An 18,815-nucleotide genomic window follows, 5' to 3' on the forward strand; every position below is an offset into this window, starting at 1 on the left:
AAAATGTAACATACTTAATTTATCGGTAATGAAGATTTATAAAATTCAAACTCAACTCATGTATATATTGGTATTCTTATTTTATGATTTCATTCAAACTATTAATCGTATTTAATTATTTTTCAATTACTGCATTTAACTTTGAAATTTAATGTAACAATTAAAATATTATTTTTATAAAGGATAAGTACATTTATCAACCCATCTTTTATATAATCACACAAATAACTGAAAATAAAAAAAGAAGTCAATTTATACAAATAATTCATACTTTTTAAAACATTATACATATAATTCTCAAAATATTTACATTATTGCACAAATTATTTCTATTTTTAAGTGTAAGAAGTGATTTTGTTAATTATACAAAAGGCAAAAATAGTGCCAAAAAGTAGCAAATGTAAATGTAATTATTCAAATTTTACAGAGAGATATTTTAGAACTTACTTGAGAGCTCCAAAAAATACAATAAATAATGAAAATAAAAGGGCTTAGTATAATTATCTATATTGTAAATAAGCAAATTATCCCCTTATAATAAAAAAACAATAATTTATCTTCATATATTTTTTAAACTTCTTTATGTAAGGAGTTAAAATACTTTATTTTAAAAAAATACAGAAAATTAAATTGCTGCATTTTAAAAATTACAAAAAAAATAAGTTGCTGCTTTTTCTTTTCTTAGGATAATTTGCGGGTTTACCAGAGATAAAATATAGACCTTTTGCCAGAGGAGACAAAAACAACCAGCAGAAGCAGGTAAATCATCCACCACTCCAGACGCCGTTCACATTTCCACGCACCTCAAATGACGAGCGTACAGATTCCATCATCGACTCTATTTGGTTCCAAGTCATCGATTTACAGATCGTCCACTATCTTCCGCTCTCCATCTCCCTTCAGGTTTATGCGTTATTTTGCTGTCTATGTAATATTATCTCGATTTCTTGACTGGAAGATTACTTTGATGTGCTGCATTAACTGATTGTACCGAGACTACACGCGCCTTTTTAATTACTTGATTTATTGACTGCTAGAATTGGTTCTGATGGCAGCTTGAATTCGAAAACCTTTCGGGTGTGCAGAATATCATGTGATTATTCATGCTTTGAAGTAAGTCCGGACTTCCACTCCGCTATGCTCTTATTGTTTCTAGACGCGCTGAGCTCGTTTTCCCTAACGTAATTTGCAAATGTAATTTCGGTTTTAACTTCTACAGCATGTTGCTATTAGGCATATTTCAGGTTACTCTGTGTTTGGAACTTAGAATTGGATAGGAAATGCCAAGGCTACGAATTTTCCCAGTTTCAATTTCATACACTGAAACATGTTTTTGGTTCCATAATATCTTATGTTCTAGTAAGCTATGAATAGAGTTGATTGCAGTTCATGAAGCTTTTTCGTTTATCACATAAATTTGATTGTATCCACCTCCTGCACCTAGTGTTGGACTTTCCTGAGTAACTTTATTATTCCAATTGTGTACCATCTGGTTAAAGTTCTGGCTGGGACTACTACTCTTCATTCACCTGAAATTCTTTGCTGATTCAAATTGTTCAATGCTGGTGCTAGCTGTACAAGTCTTTATCTACTCTATTTTGTTTCAGTAGCTTGTATTTTTCAGATTTCCACCGTCTTCACTTATCTAATATCTTGAGGCCTCTGCTTACTTTTGTTCAGAGATTATATTCACATCTCCTATCTCTCTGTCTCTTGTTCTCTCTTGCATACAGATAAAGGACGTCAGCTACCGACCTCCAGGAACCGAGATTAATCTTTTGAATGGAATTAGTTTCTCCCTTCAAGAAAAAAGGTAATTTTTCCCATAAAAGACATATGAGCTTGGAACCTAATATTATCTGTTTGAGGCTCTGTGATGCTCATGCATGTGTGGAATGCTGAACCATACCGGAAAACTTAGGACAGAACGTAGTCAAAAACTTCTATGATGCTTGTTTGGTTTCATTTCATTTTCAATTTTTAGTTTTTGAAATAGTAAAGAAAGTGAAAACATATTTATTTACACCAATTCTCACTGGAAATGGTTTACTATTTTCCTCATCCCAATTCCCAATCATTACTCTAATATATTTGCATGCGTATAAGTTTGTTTCAATCACTACATAAGCTAATAATATATTCTTGTCTTAATGCTTTGATATGGTATCACTGACAATTATAAATCAAGAAAAAATATAACTATCAATTTTTATTTAAATAAAAATGTATTTGATTTAACACCACTAACAATAAAAAATAAAATATTATTGTGATCGAATAACAAATTATATTGATTTGACACCACTAACAACATAAAACACAATTCATTAACTAATCCAGACGTATTTTCATTTTCACGTGAAAACCTATACAAAATTGAAAACACACGCATAGTGTTTGGATTCGTAAGGTGAATTACCAAACATATGCGGATCCGATCATGATCCTATAATAATTTTTTGATTGTTTTGTTGTTTTTTTTGGAGATAGAGAGAGAAAAACAAAGATAAATAAGTATGTATTAGAGATAGTATGTATGTTTTGGATTTGCTTTTGGAGATAATTTAAAATAAGTATTGTATGTCTAATGTTGTGTTTTGGAAGACAAAAATTACTATTCATTGTCAAATAATGTCTTTTATATATATATATTTATATATACGTGTGTATATATATGTATGTATTTATGCTAAAACAGTTAAAAACACCCAGATAAGGTGTTTCTGTATGATCGCAAACATTGGGTATGTTTTGACTCATCCTGGAGATAACTTGAAAATGAAAACAAGACTTGTCTACGCACTATATCAATCCCATGCCTACAGTTCCTCTCTGGGTTGGCCATGTGGAGTATACTAATTAATGTTTTTGCCTCTCAAATTGAATTGAGGTGCAGTGATGATAATGCATCACTTGTCCTAGCTGTTCTGGCTAAGTTTTGTACCTAGAAGTTGACACAGAACTCTAAAGTTGGATTAAATATTTTCTTATCATGCATACCTGTAGCTTTGGGCTCATCTTCGGACGAAGTGGAAGCGGGAAAACAACTCTTTTGCAGGTTCATCTCTTAATTCAGAATCTCTGCTTTTGATCGAGCCCTGTGATATCATTTCATTCTTCTCACATGTTGACTGTTGCCGAACAGCTGATTGCAGGATTAAGTAAACCAACATCAGGCTCCATCTACATCCAAAGATATACTGATGATGGTTATCCAAATCAGTCTCCAGAATTTTTGCACCCAAGAAGAGTGGGTATTGTTTTCCAGTTTCCTGAAAGGTATTAACATGACATACAATTAACAGTTTGCGCATTTCTTAAAGTACTGCTGCTCTGAGGTCTCTGATGTGCAAAATATTAATTGTATTTTTAAATGTACATTGACTTGAGAATTTTTATATGATATTCAAAGTCTTGAGTACTCCTGCCCTATCTCTAAAGGTGAGCTGTTTGTGATATGGTGGTAATCTGTCATATCATACTCATACATTTGTCTTCTAGTCCTTAGATTTTCATCTTGTATTGCATCATATTCACATAGTTTTATTACCTTTGTATCGCCGATAAGGTGTCTAAGATGATTAAGTTGGTCTAGGTACTTTGTTGCAGACAATGTTCTTGATGAAATAATATTTGGGTGGCCAAGACAAAGAGGTGGCCTGCAATTGAGAGAGCTACTTGCTTCAAGACTCCAAAAAGCTATGACTTCGGTATCAGTTTTAACTAGAGTGAAAAGCACAATTAGGATCATTTTTCATCCATCATATCACCATCATCTTCATTTCCTTTTTTTGTATTGTTCACATAAGAGAAGTTCGTGCATAACTCTGACCAATCTTTTTCATGCATGTAAAAACTAATAGGTTGGTCTAAATGGAATCTCTTTGGACAAAGATCCCCAATCTCTAAGTGGTGGATACAAACGCCGGCTTGCCCTAGCAATTCAGTTAGTAAGATTCATTCTTTTCTTTATGGTACTGAATGCCTGCCTGTATTACTAGAAAAAAGTGGTCCATCCCTTTATGTTCTTGTTTCATTGCCCAAGTGCAAGATCCAATAATATACATGTATTATATTGCATCACAGAAAATGGAATAAGCCATGTATCTTGGTCCTGCCATTATGGAGCAGAGTATTGTGTTCTCTAGGCCCATCGTTGTAATTTCATGAATCATGTATGCTAGATAAATGTATATGTCATTAGTGATTTGTCTTTAAGGTTCATGCACTTCTCAGGTGCAAATGCCAGAGCTGTTGATATTGGATGAGCCTCTTGCTGGTCTAGGTATGACAGTATTTTATTTATCCCTCCCTCCTTTCATCATACTATGCTCTGAACTTTAGGCCAGTTTTGATAATGTAATCACTTTACACCTGCGGGATTACTTGTTGTAGCAGAAAAACCCGCTGACAGCGACTTTTTCATGCTCTTGAATATGAGCTCATTTTGGTCATTAAAGCATATAGTGATATGTTAGAAATTGTACTTTCTCTGTGCCCATATTACAGGTTCATAGTGTTAGAAATATCGCACCATCGCTTTAAGTTACAGCTAATTTTTGAGAAAAATATATTTCCGTTTTAGAAAACAAAGTCTTAGTTTGGGATGTTCCTAGAAGAAAGCAGGACTGAATTTGGGACAGGAGTATTTTCTGTTAACTTATTAGCTGAGCTAGCATGTGGATATTTATTTCTGAATTCATAAACTCTTTTGTTTGGATATTTTTCAAGATAGTGAAGTTTCCACTGTGACTACAAATATTAGCTTTTTCGTACTTTTAAGTAAAATATTAGAACCATAGAATCTATTTAATTACTTTTAGGTATAATTTGCCATTTCTCCAGATGGTTCTATTCGTTGTTCCTAGTTGCTTCTCCTTTTGCATTTCCTTTTACAATGAAATTCTTAGCACTTCTATAGGCGTGAATTTTATCTCCTAAAGTAGTCTTCAGGATCATACTACTTGCGCCTATTAAGTTTACATTGGATCCTTTTGGCAACCACTAACTTTTGGTCTATTGAGTTCCCATTTCCAATATACTGAAAATTTTGTTGGTTATAGATTGGAAGGCCCGTGCAGATGTTGTTAAGTTGTTGAAAGACTTGAAGAACAAGCTGACGTTGCTTGTTGTCAGCCATGACCTTAAGTAAGTTCATAGCTGCCTAGGTTAACTGGTTACTGCATTATTCCTTCTTTCTGCAGGAAAATAGTCTCTTTTCAACATATTGGGAAGCATGGTACCAATCTTTAGGTAGTATTTCATGCTGTTCCATATTTGGGATAACTCAGATAACATGCTTATGCTACACTATGATTATCTAATATCTAGTAAACACCTGATTTGAGAATTTTGTAACACTATTCATGAATCTTTTGGAAGTGTTTCATGTCTTCTAACCCATTTGTCAATGAATGGTGTCATTAAGCATGGTTATTATCTTGTGTGGAATACCCACACGTGCACATTGCGGGGAATTTCTCTTTAGTAAACGATCGAATAGGAGCAATTAGGCCTTCAGCTCGCTATGCTCAATCTCTATGTGCTCAACCAGTATGTGCGACATATGTATTAATGAAATCTTCCTTTCCGTTTTAGCTCCTATCGAATCGATCTGTATTGCTTTAATCAACTCTATCTCTCTTTACTGGGTTGGTTTTGCTCTCTACCTTCTCACAGGGGGATGGAAAGAAGAGAGGTCAATGGGGCTTGCTGAATACCGCTCATTCTCCATTACATTTACTGACTTAATTGAATCCGAAAGATAATAAGTACGAGGAATAATAATTCATTTTTAAAGTAGATCAGTACTCCACAGGGATAAGGGATCCCCCCGCGTAGAGGTTGGTAGGTTGAATTGCGTATGGCTTGCTTTTTGGGAGGTAGACTTGGGCAGCAAGTTATCAGTACGCATAAAAGCAACAACAATGGTCAACTTTTTATTGAACATGAGTTGCAAGGTTTAATTATTTGAGGTATCAAGATCTTGCCGCGCATTGCAGCATGCATTTATCTGTTATTTTTTCTTTTTCCCTAAGAACTATCTAAGCCTTTTCAAAAAGGTTAGATAATTCGCTTAAACTCCTTACACCTTTACTCATTACGCATTTTCCATCTTTTGTAAGATTCAAAAAAATCTGTCAGACTTAAATGTCATAATTGTTGAAGTGCTTAATTATTTGCATCAGTATAGACGTACTAGAAAATTGAATTTGGATGCTTAGAAGACATCCTGAAGCTCAATATTTGTCAACTATGAGATTCTATGTCCTTGCCTCTGCTCAGCAATAAAGTTAACAAGGGGATAACCAGCAACTTGCGAATTACAGGCAATATTCTGCAAGAACTTTTAGTTTCTTTATTTTTATTGTGCATATTTGTTGTTAGCAATAATTGGTCATACATAGTGATTTCCATTTCCATTGTTGAGGAAATTTTAGTGGCTCCGAGGAAGTAAAACTCATTTTCCTCAGATTTAAGAGTTCTGTTCCTTAATAAAAGTTGGGTCACCTCCTAAAACTGATGAAACTCCTTTTTCTCCTAAAACTTCTGTCGGATTTTGAAAGATAGTATGCATTGTCTGGATCAATTAATGGGTGCATCTTTTCTGCTGTATGCTGAAAATCAACATGTTCTTAAGTAAATAATTTAAGTGCCTCGTTTTAGCTCATTGTATGTGTAAGTAAGCCAGTAAATGAATTGTCCATCACTAGGCAAAGAAGTAATGGCACTGAAATGATCACTTGCTTGTTGTACATTGTTCTGCTTATGCATAGACTGTTGGATCCGTTAATGAATCGAGCTTTTATGCGTCTTCAGGGAGTTGGCGCCTCTGGTAGACCAATCTTGGAGGATGGAAATGGATGGAGTATTGAAGAGTGAATGCCTGCCTGTTTGATTGCATATTTCTTGCTACCTAATAAGCTAATGATTCTGATATTTAGGTATGGCTGTTAAGCTTCTAATTCAACCCCTTACTCAGTTCCAGGCATATTTAAGTAAACACGGAAAAGTTGGATGTGTATTGAAGTATATACAGCTTCTGAAGGAAAGAGGCGTTCATACAGTTTTGCTTGATGATTGTCTCTTATTTAATGAAATCTGTTTAAAGCCTTCAAAGTGGATAATTAAGAACTACTGGGTATAGCATTGGTGACAAAAACTATATTCTGTTAAGCATGCAATATAATAACCTTAACACGAGTACATAATGCATTCAACGGAAGAAGCTTTAACACTTGACATTGTACTGACTTTCCACTACTGAATTTCACTCGTAAATGACTCAATACTGCATTATAATCCACTGTATTCCTTCACTTGAAACCACACAGGATAGGATACACTCCTATTTTATTTGTGTAGCCTGTTTAGTTCACACTTTGCTATTTAATAAAAGTCATGAGCATACATACTTAAGCAGACTCCAACTTGAAACTCGAACAGGATGAGGCTGCTCGTGTTTGCTTTTACTGGTGCTACCCCTGCAGCTCCAAGACCAAGTCTATAGTTGATCCCCAACAAAAGAAAGATAAAAGAGAAAAAGAGTTAGACAAGTGTACCCTAAAAGTATTGAATGATTCTTCAACTGGTAATCATGTATATATATCAAATTTCAACTTACAATCAGAATAAAAAAAAAAAAAAAAAAACTTACAATCAGAATCCGTCTTAATCCAATGCCCTCCAGTGGTTGTTGAAGCATCTTTGCATGTACTATTTGAACATAGTTTCATTATGTTCTTTTCACTCTTCTTGCTGGCTGCCTGATGAACCATCTTATTTTCATTGTGTCCTATCTGACGGCCATCCTCATCCGAAAAATCTTTCTTATAACCCTTTTGCAGCTTAGCAATCTGTTTCTCAGTCATCTCTTCTGGGTGAACCTTCTTCTGGAACATTTTTAGAGCCTGTCCATCACGTAAGGAAGTTGCAAAATTAAACTACTGTTACAGTAGCCATTTCACTTATTTCTAATTCTGTACGCATTTTTTCTTACCTAAGGAAGTATGAGGGGACATGTTTAGACTATGTCATAAAGTTCATTTAAATTTAAGCCAATTTAAATCTGCTTATGTTGGAAACTTAATAAAGCATATATTTTAGACAACCTTTTGGAGATTTTAAAGAGAGCCAGAACATTGTCCACTGTAATTTGAATGCATAGGATGAAAAAAAAAAAAAAAATTACTGCCAGAACATATATCTATAGCTTAATATAACTGCTGCTTTTAAATTTTAGAATGCTTTCAAGTATCAATAAACTTCAGCTAGAAATACAAACCTTGCGAACATTATTTTGCTAGTAAAAATATTCATTTTCTCTCTCAATTTTCCCCTTCACTCTACAATGGTCATTTTATGTGATTAATGATGAAGCTGACAGTGTACATGATTGTCAACTGAAGTTCTGACAGACGACTTCTTGTGGAAACGTGAAAAATGTTTATTAGTGAGATTTTATGGCAACCATTTGTAATTATGTGTGATTACATGTTAAATGGAAGAAACAAACTCAACTTAGACTCACTCAAAAGGTATTGAGAGGTCTTCTGAAGCAATGATTTGAGTTTAACATGTACTTATTGCCCTATAAAAGTATTATGTTACGAACCCCTACTATCTTGTTTTAAATGGTAAAGGACTAAGATTATGGAAGTTGATGGATATTTCTTCATTTCGTCATTGTAATATCTGAAACAAAAACTGAAAAGCAAAATTAGAAGTACAAATTCTTTTCTATGCAAAAATATGAAACTACTACAAAATTGTACTTATCTTAGCCAAATAGTTAAAGAGAAAACTGACCTTGGAGAGCTTTTTTTTAATTGAAATGGATACAGCAGCATCATTCTTAAAAGAAACTGTTGAGCTGCTTGATGAGGAATGGAACTTCTTCAACACCTTTTTCAGGAACCGAGCTGCATTTCTTTTCCTAGGTTGTTCTGCTCCTTCACATTTCCCTATAGGATCATCATGGACTATATTGTTCCTCTTAAAGAGCTCTTCAAGGGATGTCTTTTCTTTCTTCACTTCTTTATTTGTCTCAGCCAGTTCAATGCAAGTGGCGAAGAGATAATTCTGTAGAGGACAAGCTGCCATATACATGTGGCCTTCAGGATGTGCTCCCATAATTGGCTTACTGCTGAGGGTTATAATGCTTGCTTCACTATCCCTCCCGGATATGTCATTGGCAATCTCTTTCTCTTCAGCCTCAAGGAACTTCTCTAACTCATAATTTATTAGCTGGAGATCATATTCTGTTATCTCTTGTTGATCAGTCAATGCTTCATTGGGCATTGGAAGTGTTGGTGTTGGGGGGTCTGTATTAAGTAGTTCCCTGCCGAAGGTGCCAATTGCAAGAAAGTCAAAAGGCTCAAATGATTCTTCTTGGAAGAGCACTTCTACCATGTTGGCTTTAAATCTGTGTGAAGATTTTGGGGAATTTATGTTTGAGTGTGGCAAATTGCTGGTAGGCTCTACATGGTAATTTTGATCGTCAAACAATGTCTGCACTGATAAACATGCAGAATGGGCTCCTGGAATTAGAAGAGAAATGATAATCTCGTTAGCGACAATTAACTTTGTGCATTCTCTTCATGAATCTAATATTTCTTATGTTTAAGAAACCAAATATGTATTTTGCTGAAACTTCTGGATTATGTTTGGCTAGCTTTTGACAAATCAATTCTAAGGGAGAAACTAGGCACTTAGACAAACGACCGATTTTTTGTAGATGTGATCAAAAGACAGATACATGATGTCCCTTGAGGAGTTACCTGTTTTGGAATTCTTCATTGGCTCAGTGCTGTTCTGCATCAACTTACGGTGCATCCAACCAAGGAACTGCATACAAAGACAAAAGTTAGAAATATGCATCATATAGCTTCTTATTATTCCCACAGGACTTTGGACTGACCTTCATCTTGAAACTTGTAAAAGCTGGCTCAGAGATGATTATATCATAAAAGATGGTTCAGTATTAAAAGGATGTAACTGGATGTTGAGTGGAGGAAACAGTCTTAAATGGTGATACTTAAAGTGCTATGGTTTGAGGGACTGGTTGAAGTACCTTTTCATCATGTTGTTCAGAAATGGAAAGCCTGGGGTACCTAGAAGGATCTAAGAAAGTGTTGAAAACAACATTGAGAACGCTACAAGACTATGGCTGGACAACCTCTGTTGACATTGTTTTGGTTGAGCGGTGGGCTTGAGACCCACATGTTGGTGATGCATATATACTTAATGCATATACGCCTGATGTGGTGCAGTGGGATGGACAACTTATGTGATTTCTTTGATTTGTGACGTTGTGCCTAATGATGTGTACTTAACCAACAGTCACCACATCTGAATATGTCTCGTTATCATGTTAATCTTGCAACTGATTGTGATTGCTATCACATGCATATGTTATGTAACTCAAGGATGTTACACGATGTGCGTGATGGTAATGGCTATTGGCCATGTTATGATGGGATTTGCCATGGGGCATTGCTTGCAGCTGAGAGTTTTTCCAATGAGTTTTGCAGGTATACCGTATACCGTAATTGGTAGGGCTACACAGGATCATTAGATTCATACGACACTTTCGGATGAAAAGATAATTGATTCTTGACAGATGCGTTGTACACAGGGCCTCCAGCCTCATAATCCAACATGGCCATAGGTGTTGTATGATATTTATTGAACTACAATTTCGAGCCCTTATATCTAGATCTTTTGTTCTTTCCTTCATAAAGTGAGCAAATGTAGAGCATCATGCTGTTAATTTTCCAACAAACTTTGTGCTCTTCCGTATAATTTGCATGAGAAGTTTGAAAACATCAATATATTATGTGATGGCTCCACAGAGAATTCTGTCTTTTATCTTCATACGGGTCAGCCTCTTGTGCTTTATATGTCTTTGTTTGTGTCTTTGTTTGACAATCATCATATGCAAACACCTGAGGTTGATATGTATGTCATGGTAATAATTGGTATGCAATCTGTTTATGGGAATGGCGAATGTAATGTGAAATTAGGTTTCTGGTTAGGGTTTTTGGAAATCCAGAAGTATTCTACTTAACCAGGACTATAAATAAAACCATTTTTAGATGTTTCATATGTCAAAACAGAACAATAATTCATCACCTTTGCATAAAAACTATATGTATAGTCTCATAATTTTTGGATTTTATGAACTAGGAAACATTTTTTATGCAGGGGAGCAGAAAAGAAACAATTCAGAAACTGTTGGCCGCACGACTGTGCTGGAAAGTCTTGTTTATTTGGTAAGTCAACTTGGCATTTCATGCTGAAGTGCACATGAAGAGTTGTTACACTGCGCGACTGTGTGGATGTAAACTTGTGTTGCACCAAAAACTATTTTTTGGCTGATAACAGTGAAAACGCGTAGCGCCGTAGCCCATGCTCCAATCTAGAGAGGTACATATACTTGTTGGTCTTGGCTTGTCTGCTTCCAATATGTATGAAGATTTATTGGATGTCCTTTTAATTATAATATCATATGAATTTCTTTTGAGATGGATTGGGCATATATCTCTGTTTACATGGATTTCAGTGAGTATGTGACTCATTTGCAGTTAAGGTTCTCAAACTACATGATTTAATCTACTCTGATGAAATACAGTAGTATTTTTCTTTCCAGTATTTGTATTTGAATTCATTTGATTCTCCGTTGTCTTGTTCTATTGATTTATTTGTGCTTGCCATATGATTTTGCAACTTGTGTTGTGTATTTATCAATGATACACCAATTATATGGCAATTACTGAAGCTGCTGAATGCAATGATCTTGTCATTTTCCATCCCAGCGATGCATACAGATGCATTTGGACTTTTATGCTTGACCATACTTGACACCTCATCATGTACACTCTCTTACAAATGTTAATTGCTGCTTAGGAGTTGCTTAGTCATATCTTGCTTTCAGATGTAGTAAAAGATATGACCTAATACTGTGTGTGAGAGTGAGAGTGATGCGCTTGGTTTAGTCCTATCGCAGCATGACAATTTACTAACATTAATTTACGTATTAATGTGGATTGGTATGAACTTTTTTCTTTCGGCCACTTCTGGACCCCCACCGCAATTCCTGCACATTGTTTTTCCTACTAGCCATTATGCATCCCCTTGTGCAAATCCTGGATCTTCCTGTTCATTCGGTACAAGTGTAAAATATTTAGAGCAATCAAGAAAGTAGCAGTGTGCAAGTGTATAGGTTGCATGTGATGTGGTGCAACAACTTGCTAATGTTTGTGATATGTGATAAGAAAAAATATTGACGTGCTGCTCGCCATTTTTGGGTCAAGTGATCATGCCATAGGTCTACAATTGAAGTTGTGGAACTGGTGAGACAAATATTTGCCAGATCAATCAAAATTCTTGAGGGCGTGGGGCCTTAAAGCTGTTTAGAGGATCCTCATTTTAAGCTAAGCAACAAAAGGCTATAAAACAGGCAAGGTTGCCTTTTTTGTTGGACGAGACTCTTAAAGAGTACACGCTATGGGTGAGCTACAAATGCATACAAACACAAGCATCCACAAGTTGATCAAATAGCTATGGATTCTCGAGTCATTCAGAAAACCTCACTGTAGATATAACTGCCCAGTGGTTCCCATGTGGTGCTAGTATGGAGTTTTTCTATTATATTATGTGATGACGATGCCAATTATCTTTTTCTAAGTCGACAGACAGACGCGCAACCCCTCTTAAGTAGTTGAAATGCTAGTACTTGCTTAGGTTAGTGTGTAGGCTTATTGGACAATTTATTATAATCAGCCTAATGTTATTAGCTCATTGAACAAATTATCATAGATCATGCTATGTTTTTCTTTGCTATTATTCATAACTAGGTCTAGTCTGTGTGTTGCACGTTTGCCATACTTGTAATTTATTTGTTTAATATTTCTTCAAGTGAAAATTATCCACTAATCACGATTTTGTCCTAAGACTCTCTCCTTTCTTTTACGCACGCAAAATCAAGAAATTGAACGTGTTATCAATGTCAGCGTAGATAGAGACTAGAAGACTCATGTTGATCTTGGCCCAACTAATGGGTCTGGCTAAAGGGCATTGGGCTGAGTCTTAAAACTGCTTCCTCACAGGCTTCGCATGTTATATCCAAGCCGAAAAGCTGTCGGTACATTGAAGGCCCACTGGGCATTGCCAATACTAGTACGTAGGTCCAAATGGCTCTCGATTGACTATGTTGTGTGGCGCCATGGATGGACCTTACATGATTGGATCCAATGGTCAATGGGTTTGAACTAATTATGGCAGCATGAAGTGGGGTTTGTTGGACTGATGGATGATGATTCCCACAGTTTGTCATCCTGCATGCATACATGGATTTGTTAATTTTGGGACTTACTTCACTCATACCAATGCCTAAACTGTAGCTACTACTCCCAATACAAATGAGGTATGTATGGCTGCCCATAGTTAAGAATCTCCATCTAGAAAAGATAAATGGTTCCAAAATATCTTCTGGTACGCCACTCGATGAACATAACCGCAAACCGATGCTCGATTACAATACTGCAATTGCACGGCTGAGGCGGCCCCATCTAACACGTCACCCATCTTCAATATGTATCTGACTTCCACTTTCCCAATATGTTTTTTATATGCCTGCCCCTGCGGTTTCAACAAGTTTACCAATCCTCTAATCACTCCAAAGATACATATATTGTCATGTAATAGTTTTTAGCAAATTTCGGTTCCAAATTACAATTTCTTATTAACTAATTTGAGTTATCTATATATATATGTATATCTTCACAAAATCATATATGGTGATTTTCTGGAGCCAATTATTTCCAAATACTTAAGCCTTTTTGTTTCTATCCAAAGTTCAAACTAAACTTGAACTTACGATTTTAATTAGAATCGTAGTAATTGGAGCAATAAAAACAGGAGAGAGGTCAACATCACCCCCATCAATCAAACACAAAACCAAGATCACATCCTGTCATATTATCTTCTGCTCCAAAGTTTCCCAACACAAAACTCCCTTTCTCCATCTCTAACTTCCTTACTCGGGGGATCCGAGGTAAGAATTCTGGTTTTGTTCTGCAATGGGAACAGAACAGGCAGCGGCCGTGGAGATATCGGAACCGCTGCTACTCCATGATGAAGCTGCGGTCGACAAAATTAGGGCAGCCGATGATCAAGAAATGGAAAGAATTCCTGAATGGAAGGACCAGATTACGATCAGAGGGCTGGTGGTCAGCGCTATATTGGGGACGCTTTTCTGTATAATCACCCACAAGCTCAATCTGACGGTAGGGATCATTCCTTCTCTCAACGTCGCCGCTGGTCTGCTGGGGTTCTTCTTCGTCAAATCATGGACCGGATTTTTGTCCAAATTAGGAATTTCGGTTCAACCTTTTACCCGCCAAGAGAACACCGTTATTCAGACTTGCGTTGTGGCTTGCTATGGTCTCGCCTTCAGTGGTAATTTCTTTTCACAATCATTCAGAATTTTACTTATTACTAACTTCATGGAAAAAAGAAAAACTCCTTGAGTTATTCATCAGTGGAATTAACTATCTCTTTTCTAAGTGCTAGTATGAATTATTTTGTTAGAGTTTCCAAAATATAGTTGAGCAATACGCCTGAACAACATACAGTTATTCCAAATTTATCGTGTAGCTAGATTTTTCGAAGTTTCGGTGGATTATTCTAGTAATAAAATGATTAGATTTTGATTTTATGTTGTATCTATTGATATGTAGCAGTAGTTCTATGTTATGTTGACAGGGGGATTCGGATCTTACTTGCTGTCTATGGACGAGAAAACTTATAAACTGATTGGTGAAGATTATCCTGGTAATCGGGCAGAGGATGTTAAGAACCCTGGATTATTGTGGATGATGGGCTTTATATTCGTTGTTAGTTTTCTGGGGCTTTTTAGCCTTGTTCCTCTTCGGAAGGTAAACTATCTATACAATTTAGCTTACTCAATAATGAGTAGATAAAAAAACCCAAAACTTGACTTTTAATGAGGGTGGTTACTTTGTGTAAGATGCCTATCAAGTTACTTAGACACAATCAATAGAATTACATTGTACTTGTTGGAGTATAAATATTATCGCCCACAAAATTTTTATTTTTGTGGGAGTTTAGGTTATGGTCTTGGAATATAAGCTGACCTACCCAAGTGGAACTGCCACGGCTATGTTGATTAATAGTTTCCATACAAACACTGGAGCAGAACTTGCCAGGTACAAGGCCTACTTCATCCTGGATTTGTTTGTATTTAGCTTTTATTCGTCGATACTCAAAAATATTCTGCACCTAATGTTTGCCCTTGTTGATAAACAATGTTGGTGCAAGTGGGCAACTGCCACGTTCTCCTAGATTCTGTAACTTAATGATTGAGCGTAGAAGTGTTGTTTCTGATCAGGCTTTTTTTTTAATTATGTGTTTTTGCAGAAAGCAGGTTTCTTGTCTTGGAAAATATTTAAGCATAAGTTTCTGCTGGAGCTGCTTTAAATGGTTCTTTAGTGGTATTGGCGATTCATGTGGATTTGACAATTTCCCCAGCCTTGGGTTGACGCTGTTCAAGAATACGTAAACTCCTGTTATTTTATTATGTTCTCAGCATCCTTATCTAGTTCATTCAACAATTTGCACATGTAAGGTTATTATAGATGATCTCGTGTATCTTAGGGTCATGGATCTTAAACATTGATTTCATGCAGGTTCTATTTTGACTTTAGTCCAACTTATGTTGGATGTGGTCTAATTTGCCCTCATATAGTCAACTGTTCAGTTCTTCTTGGAGCTATCATATCATGGGGTTTCCTTTGGCCATTCATTTCGCAGCGGGCAGGTGACTGGTATCCAGCTGATCTTGGCAGCAACGATTTCAAAGGTCTCTATGGATATAAGGTAGTGGAAATTTTTTTTAGCTGCAAACAGAATGTTATTTCTTTTCATTTTCTGCCCCCTGAACTAAGGTCTGACCTTTAAATGTAAGTCTTTTTCTATCCACTACATATACTAGCCTATATCATCTATATCTATTAAAACTGGAAAAGAAAGAAACAACGGAGGAAGAAAATGGGTGATGCCTGGTGGACTGGATTTGAGCAGATACTACGTCCTTGCCACTAGGCTGCTGCTTCTTCTTCTTAAGAGTTCAATTCTGGCATAACTCGATCATCATATTCTTATAATTTCATTTCAGTAGTACGCTGCTATTTATTTGGTATTCATTCCAGTGTCTAATATTTTTTTCTTACCCCTAAACTAGTAAATTGAGGTTTGGTGTATCCTCCTCTCTTTCTTGTTTTTCCGCTGCGACAATTTTTGGACAATGTTTTAGCTCATTCCTGCTATTTTTTCTTTGCTTTTTTGCAGGTTTTTGTAGCCATTTCCCTTATTCTTGGGGATGGGCTTTACAATTTGATTAAGATCATATCAGTAACTATTAAGGAAATATGCACCAAACGTCAAAATCTTCCAGTCGTCAAGGAAGTTACGGGTAAGAATTATGTCCAAATTTTTGAGATGTATGTTCCATTTGTAGTGCTTGCTGATAGCTCAGCATGGATTGCTCACTGATTCTGTTTTTTTCCGTGAAAGCGTGCTAGTCTCTTGTGAACTAGTAATGTATTAGCCTTGTAGATATAATGCAAAGGCACTCAAGTTACAGGATTATCTTTTCTTGTTTTATTACATCCGAGTCTCCAGAACCTATAAATTATTGTAACAAATGCTACAAGTGAAAAAGACAGAACGAGAGAGAAAATTCTGCTGAGATTATCATCGTCCTTCTTCTATATACCTATATATGTAGTTAACTGCTGGACTTCCTCAATCAGTCCTAAAGTTCATGGTAATTACCATATCTGTCAGCAGTTTAAACAAAAATACTGCTTTTCGTCCCCTTATATTTTTTTCTGGTTTATGTATCTCTCTGTTTCTTTTGCTCCCTAAAACTCTTCTTTGCCTCACATTGATTTAACAGATGAAAACACTTCAAAATTACTGGCAGAACAGAAGAAACGCGATGAAGTTTTCCTCAAAGACAGAATACCTTTCTGGTTTGCTGCTTCTGGATATGTTGGCTTGGCGACAATATCTACTGCTGCAATGCCAATGATCTTTCCGCCTCTTAAGTGGTATTTAGTCCTTTGTTCATACATATTAGCCCCAGCCCTTGCCTTCTGCAACTCGTATGGTACTGGACTAACAGACTGGAGCCTGGCTTCTACTTATGGGAAAATTGGTCTGTTTATTATTGCCTCACTCGTAGGAAGCAATGGTGGGGTTTTAGCCGGGTTGGCAGCTTGTGGCGTTATGATGTCAATTGTCTCCACAGCTGCTGATTTAATGCAAGATTTCAAGACTGGTTACCTTACTCTGTCATCAGCGAAGTCTATGTTTGTGAGCCAATTAGTTGGAACAGCTATGGGCTGTGTGATTGCACCCCTCACATTTTGGTTGTATTGGAGCGCCTTTGATATTGGATCACCTGATAGCCCATACAAAGCACCATATGCTGTTATATACAGGGAAATGGCTATTTTGGGGGTTGAGGGCTTCTCTGAACTTCCCAAGCATTGCCTGGCCATATGTTGTGGCTTCTTTGTGGCTGCTTTGGGTATAAACCTTTTGAGAGATGTAACCCCCAAGAAGGTTTCTCAGTTCATTCCTATTCCGATGGCAATGGCAGTGCCATTTTATATTGGAGCTTACTTTGCAATTGACATGTTTGTTGGTACTGTGATATTGTTTGTATGGGAGAGGCTAAATAGGAAGGATGCAGAAGATTATGCTGGTGCTGTTGCTTCGGGTCTGATATGTGGTGATGGGATATGGACGATACCGTCTGCCATTCTCTCCATCTTCAGGATTAATCCCCCCATCTGCATGTATTTTGGACCTTCTGCAAGTAGCTGAACAAGTAAGCTAGCCTTTGTAATTCTTTAGTTTCATAAACAGAAAGTACTCACCTGTACATATGTATGTGCCAAATGTATTCATCGATTTGTTTCTGTGCTTTATCTCATTTGTCAACCAATTATATGATCTCAATCATTATGAGGGAATCTTTTATTAGCTGGTGGATAGAATGATGAAGGATCTTATTATTGAATTACTTAAAACTGATTGATGTTGTTGCATTTCATTTGACTTCTCTGTCTGACTGCTTTCTTGAAAGCCCTTCACTTTCTGTAACTGCATTATGAGTAAAGAAGGAATATTTGATCCTGAATATCGGAGAAGACCGATGTCTAACTCCAGAGTTGAGTGGAGATATTTGGAATTTCCTGTTTAATTAGTGAACTCATATTCCAACTTAGCCTCATAATCACGAATCTTGAAGACACTGCTGTGTTTGTACTTTGTACAATTTTGTTAAGAAAACTGTTGAGAAAGCAGTCGAATATGCGCTAGCAAACAATCAGGTTTTTCTTGGTTAAAATTATTTATTTATTTATTTTGGGCTCCCCCTCCCTTTCTTTTTTCTTTAATGGGTGAAGGGGTGTCGATTATTGAATATACATGTAGAATTTCACATGTGCATGGGAAAATCTCATTTAATTAATTAAAGGTACCACCACCCACTCACACTGCAAATAGTGGTAGTAGGTGGCCTATCAATCATTCGTCACATGCTGATGGAATCTGTCCACATCCATTGTTATTTTATCTCTCTATATTTTCTCATTCACACACACACTCTTAAGAAAAGCACAAAATTTAAAGAAAGAAATAATCTACCAAGTTTAAGATCATTGTCTTTCTTTTGATCAGCAATGAGAAAAATGGATTCAGCCAAGTGTCTGATTGCAGTT

General features: G+C 36.2%; 3 protein-coding genes across 24 annotated transcripts; 2 read left to right on the forward strand and 1 right to left on the reverse strand.

The window, feature by feature from the left end:
• Nucleotides 1–719: 719 nt before the first annotated feature.
• Nucleotides 720–14,137, forward strand: ABCI11 (non-intrinsic ABC protein 14). 20 transcript variants are annotated; one of them, XR_016067492.1, is made up of 14 exons: nucleotides 721–903; nucleotides 1,038–1,113; nucleotides 1,734–1,813; nucleotides 3,007–3,058; nucleotides 3,146–3,279; nucleotides 3,596–3,710; nucleotides 3,864–3,950; nucleotides 4,237–4,285; nucleotides 5,064–5,148; nucleotides 5,680–5,975; nucleotides 6,189–6,329; nucleotides 6,820–7,921; nucleotides 8,844–10,669; nucleotides 11,206–11,526. XR_016067492.1 is itself a non-coding variant. In XM_020699048.2 (11 exons), exons 1-10 carry the CDS (start codon nucleotides 809–811, stop codon nucleotides 6,896–6,898), a joined length of 852 nt encoding a protein of 283 aa, XP_020554707.1. In that variant the 5' UTR covers nucleotides 723–808; the 3' UTR covers nucleotides 6,899–6,944; nucleotides 11,206–11,526. The 20 variants fall into 20 exon arrangements, 3 of the variants coding, with proteins under 3 accessions (XP_020554704.1, XP_020554707.1, XP_020554705.1); XR_016067491.1 differs by having other exon boundaries at nucleotides 5,680–6,329; XR_849053.3 differs by lacking the exon at nucleotides 6,189–6,329.
• LOC105177516 (protein LAZY 1) lies at nucleotides 7,365–10,060 on the reverse strand. Of its 2 annotated transcripts, XM_020699044.2 has the most exons (5): nucleotides 9,920–10,060; nucleotides 9,780–9,846; nucleotides 8,809–9,539; nucleotides 7,658–7,910; nucleotides 7,365–7,504 (listed from the first exon to the last, which is right to left on the reverse strand). In XM_020699044.2, exons 1-5 carry the CDS (start codon nucleotides 9,923–9,925, stop codon nucleotides 7,479–7,481), a joined length of 1,083 nt encoding a protein of 360 aa, XP_020554703.1. In that variant the 5' UTR covers nucleotides 9,926–10,060; the 3' UTR covers nucleotides 7,365–7,478. The 2 variants fall into 2 exon arrangements, with proteins under 2 accessions (XP_020554703.1, XP_020554702.1); XM_020699043.2 differs by lacking the exon at nucleotides 9,920–10,060 and having other exon boundaries at nucleotides 9,780–9,913.
• On the forward strand, nucleotides 14,082–18,020 carry YSL6 (YELLOW STRIPE like 6). 2 transcript variants are annotated; one of them, XM_011100613.3, is made up of 7 exons: nucleotides 14,082–14,460; nucleotides 14,767–14,939; nucleotides 15,133–15,230; nucleotides 15,442–15,579; nucleotides 15,711–15,900; nucleotides 16,372–16,495; nucleotides 16,982–18,020. In XM_011100613.3, exons 1-7 carry the CDS (start codon nucleotides 14,082–14,084, stop codon nucleotides 17,914–17,916), a joined length of 2,037 nt encoding a protein of 678 aa, XP_011098915.1. In that variant the 3' UTR covers nucleotides 17,917–18,020. The 2 variants fall into 2 exon arrangements, with proteins under 2 accessions (XP_011098915.1, XP_011098916.1); XM_011100614.3 differs by having other exon boundaries at nucleotides 17,009–18,020.
• The last annotated feature ends 795 nt before the right edge of the window (nucleotides 18,021–18,815 follow it).

Source organism: Sesamum indicum, linkage group LG9, assembly GCF_026168435.1.
Source record: "Sesamum indicum cultivar Baizhima isolate 11 linkage group LG9, ASM2616843v1, whole genome shotgun sequence".
Classification (NCBI taxonomy): Eukaryota; Viridiplantae; Streptophyta; class Magnoliopsida; order Lamiales; family Pedaliaceae; genus Sesamum; species Sesamum indicum.